The 4450-nt window shown below is 32.7% G+C and overlaps 1 protein-coding gene across 1 annotated transcript; it reads left to right on the forward strand.

The window, feature by feature from the left end:
* On the forward strand, window positions 2857-4444 carry LOC109843654 (senescence-specific cysteine protease SAG39-like). Its single transcript, XM_020412609.1, has 2 exons — window positions 2857-3367; window positions 4169-4444. The coding sequence occupies exons 1-2, from the start codon at window positions 2908-2910 to the stop codon at window positions 4246-4248; spliced, it is 540 nt and encodes a 179-aa protein (XP_020268198.1). The 5' UTR covers window positions 2857-2907; the 3' UTR covers window positions 4249-4444.

Genomic DNA, 4450 nt, shown 5'->3' on the forward strand with positions numbered 1-4450 from the left:
CTCCATCCTCTCTTGCTCATTCTTATCTTCTCCTTTCCACCATCTCCTTCATTCTCTTATCCTCCAAATCCCTAACCTCCCCTCCTCTTCCTCCTCATTTTTTCTCAAACCCAACATTAAACATTCTACTTGAAGCATTGGAAGGGGTGAGGGAGAGAAGAGAAGGAGGGACAAGAGGAAAAAGAAGAGAGAGAAGTGAAAGAAGTTAAGAAGAGATGGATTTGGAGAAAGAGGAAAAGAAGAAAGTAATATGGAGGATATGAAAAAGGAGAGAGAAAGAGAGTGAGTGGTAGAGAGGAGAGGCTAAGGATCAGGATGAGAAAAGAATGGAAGAGATGGTGGGACGGAGGAGGGAGGCGATGATGGGTGGTTGGAGCGGGGGGATAGCTTTTTCCACATATTTTAAAGTTGAGAAGATAAATCTGAAAATATGATAGAGTGGGAGGTTTATATATAAAAATCACGAAATTTTTCACTTAAAAATTATCTCCGGTACTAGAAATGCCTATTTAACATTGTTTTTGTAACTTTTTAAGCTAAACTGTCGTTAGCGTCATGTTATAGACAAAACTGGTAAATGGGTATTACTTTTTCGGCTAATGTGTTATTTTAGCCTATTTCCTTCTCCCATTAAAAAAAAATGATGATCTTTACCTTAGAAAACACAGTAGACTTGAAATAATTTCTCACTCACAAAAGGATAGATGATCAAGGACATAGAGTAGTTCTCTATTAAATAACCTAGGACCCAATGCAACCTAACCCTAAGAAATTAATTAAATAATGATCCACAATGTATGGTTCAGAACGCTCCAAGTTATCAAATCTCAAAATTATATTTCTAAACGTATTGTCGATGTGAGTACCGCTTATATAAGTATTCAACCAATTCTTGTTGAATCGGGTCCATACAGTTTTATTATCATATAGTTACAAGTATCAAACTCGTGCTCATATAAATTATTTTAATTTCTTTAATTTATATTTGTTGATTTATATGTCCTTTAAATATGATAAACCATCCTAGTTTGAGTGGTAGGTTTCTTCTTAGATTAACTACAATCTTAAATTTTCAAATTTCAAACTAGATAGCTTAACCATCAATCTTAAATTTCAATGTACTGAAATTTGAATTAAGGCTTATATTTGATTCGTCCGGGATTGAGGCACGAATTGAGATTAGGACTTTTCTCTAATCCCCAAAATGGATAGTAAGCATCTCATTCATCCCCTACTATTAATAACCTAGAAGTTCCCATGATTATTATACCCACCCACCTCATGCATTATAAACACCATTGATATATTAAAATATAGTAAAATAAATTAGATGGCCATTTGTAATTTTAGGGTGCAGTAGTTTAGTAAAGTTGTTTGGTTGTTTAAAAACTTCAATGGGCTTTGTGTAAATTATTCAGAGGTGTTCGTAATTCTAGAACTTTCAAGAGGTTGTATGTAAAATTGTTAGGAATAAACTTTTCAGTACAATGTTTGTTACTTTATCAACTTGTATGAGCTACTTGTAAAATTTGTGAATAGCTATTTGTGATACTTTTAAGAGGATATTTATATGTTTCAAAACTTTAAAGGGACAGGTTAAAATGTTTTAAGCGTTTTTTGTAATAGTTTAGTGGCTATCTATAATTATCAAACTTTGTAGAAGATTATTTCTAATTTATGAATTTTTTAGGGACTGTTCATAATTTATAAATTTTAAAGGGGCATTTTATAATATTATTAATTTTGTGTACTATTCATAACTCCCAATTTTCTCAGGATTTATTTATTATTTTTTTAATCTCATGGGGCAATTTATAATTTTTATATTTTTTGTGGTGTGTTTATAAGTTAAAACTTTCAAGGGGTCATTTGTAAGCTTTTAGAAAGTTTTTATAATATTTTTAAACTCTCAGTGAGGTAGTTTCCATTTTTACACTTTTCATGGATCTAGTTGTAAAATTTTAAATGGGTGGTCTGTAAAAAGTTTAGCTGGATATTTATTATTTTTAAAACTATCAAAAGGCTAGTTGTATAGATTTTAAAGGATTGCTTATAAATTTTCAAGGGGTAATTTGTATATTTTTTTAATTTATTATATGACTTTTTGTAGGTTTCAGATTTTTAAGGAATTATTAACAATTTATGGATTTTGAAAGAGGCAATTTATAATTTTTAAAATTTCATGGTGCTATTTGCAATTAATATATTTTTTAGGTTTTATTCGTAGTTTTTAAATCTTAAGTAGTTGTTAGAAAATTTCTTATTTTGTAAAGATCCTATTTGAAATTTTAGTGTTAGCAACAGGTTGTTTCTAAATTTTGGATTTTAGACGGCAGTTTGTAATTTTTGGATTCAAGAGTTATTTGTAATTTTTAGATTTTTGAAGAGGTACTTGATAATTTCCTTATCTAGAAAAATCTTTTTATATAAAGAATGTCTTTGGTTAATAGAATTCCAATTTATGGATAGTTTTAACTTGATAATGATTCTTTAGTAAAGATGATTAGAAATGAGTATTTTGATTATTAAAAGTTTTTGCTTATTGATTGTTTTAGTTTGATTAGTATTCTTAAGTGAAGATTGGATTAGGTGTTAACATGTCAATTTTTAATAGGATAGATGGATAGATGGTAGTTTTTTAACGCATGACATGTTTTTGAGCCTTTGGAGTAGTTCAAAAATTTGCATGTGAAAGAGAGAGATGATTATGGGTCCCCTCGGATTTAATATCATAGTCATATAACGTCCACTAGCTCTAATAAATATTCAACCAATTCTTGTAGAATTGGGTCCCCTCGGATTTAATAGCATAGTCATACAACGTCCACTAGCTCGGGTATAAATGCACAGCCTTAGCTCATATTCCCAAAATCACACCAAAGAAAGAACAATTAAAAATCCAACAGAATGACTTGTGCAACAATATGGCATTTGACTCTTGTCCTTTTCTTGCTTATTGCAACGCTCTGTGCTGCGACTAATGATCATCAAGAAGTTGGTGATCTTGCAATAGCTAGAAAGCATGAGTTGTGGATGGCTGAGCATGGACGAATCTATAAGGATGAAGCTGAGAGAGCTCGACGACTTGAAATATTCAAGGACAATCTAAAAATTATAGAAGATTTTAATAATGCTAGAAAGTATAATTATACTCTGGGCCTCAATAAGTTTGCCGATCTTACCACAGAAGAGTTTACAGCTATTTACAGTGGTGGAGTTATGGAACCAGAAACAGAGTTTATGGAGTCCCTCAGGTCCATCAAGTATGAGACTACTACGGAACAGCTCAATGTTTCTGATGTCCCTTCTAGTGTAGATTGGAGGACCAAGGGTGCCGTAAACCCTGTTATAGATCAAGGGAAATGTGGTAAGAAATTTTTATTCAAAGTTTTTATTTTGTTTCTATTCTAAGTTTTTATTTTGTTTTTAAAATAAATTACATAAAGCACCCCCTTCTTCCGCACCTATTCTTCTAGTCTTTTAAGAAACACCCTCCTCTAAAAATTAAGTTTTAAAAAAGCTATACAGTTTTGTGTTGGGTATTCAAGATCCTGAATTTTGATCTCTACAACCGACAGATCAAACAAGAAGTTCGCAGGACATAAAAATAAGAATTAAGAAGAAGAAAATCGAGATTTATATGGTGCAGTTGACCAAGTTCGAAGTATATCCATTGAGCAAGATGAGAAATCAATTACGACTAGGTAGAATATTACAAGAGAAATCCATCATATGTCTCTCTCTAAGCCTCACACACATGACCACTATCTCATGTTCTCTCCGAAAGCACAATCTCATCTCAGGTCCTCTCACATGAGAGACTTATACAGTGCTAAACCCCTAGCACTAACTCGAACCAAAGGCCAATTGGGCTCGCTCAAAAGCCCACCAGATACTATACAATCGATAGGAGACGCAGTCCAACAATACAATAATTAATAAAACTATTAATTTTATAATAGAGTTTGGTTATATATATATATATCTGGCTATGTACGTCAGCATGCCTAATGCTAGGTTCTTTAGAAGTTTGTCCACACATCAACTCAAATGTATGTAAATTCCTACCCAAACCAAGTAATTTATCATTCTTCTTATTCTCTGTTATGTTCGTCACACAGTACATGAACGTTAACACCGTAAAATATACATCAAAAACTTTTTGTAGGATCTTGCTGGGCATGGGTCACGACTGCAACGGTAGAAGCTATAAACAAGATCAAGAACGGTGAACTCCACAGGCTATAAGCGCAGCAACTTCTAGATTGTGACAAAAATAATCTGGGGTGCAGAGGAGGTTGGATGGGAGAGGCATACAAGTACGTCATCAAAAACAAAGGCCTTACAAATGAAAGTAGCTATCCATACGTTGGACATGATCGATATGGATCTTGTAAGTATGAGAATGCTAGAAAGGTCGTGGCTACAATTACTGGTTACTCAATCGTAC

This window comes from Asparagus officinalis, chromosome 5, assembly GCF_001876935.1.
Source record: "Asparagus officinalis chromosome 5, Aspof.V1, whole genome shotgun sequence".
Taxonomy (NCBI): Eukaryota; Viridiplantae; Streptophyta; class Magnoliopsida; order Asparagales; family Asparagaceae; genus Asparagus; species Asparagus officinalis.

Excerpts from the sequence above, each read along its gene's own strand:
- LOC109843654 (XM_020412609.1), top strand. The coding sequence starts at position 2,908 with ATGACTTGTGCAACAATATGGCATTTGACTCTTGTCCTTTTCTTGCTT. Across the intron at positions 3,368-4,168 it reads TATAGATCAAGGGAAATGTG|GATCTTGCTGGGCATGGGTC; the intron begins GTAAGAAATTTT and ends AACTTTTTGTAG.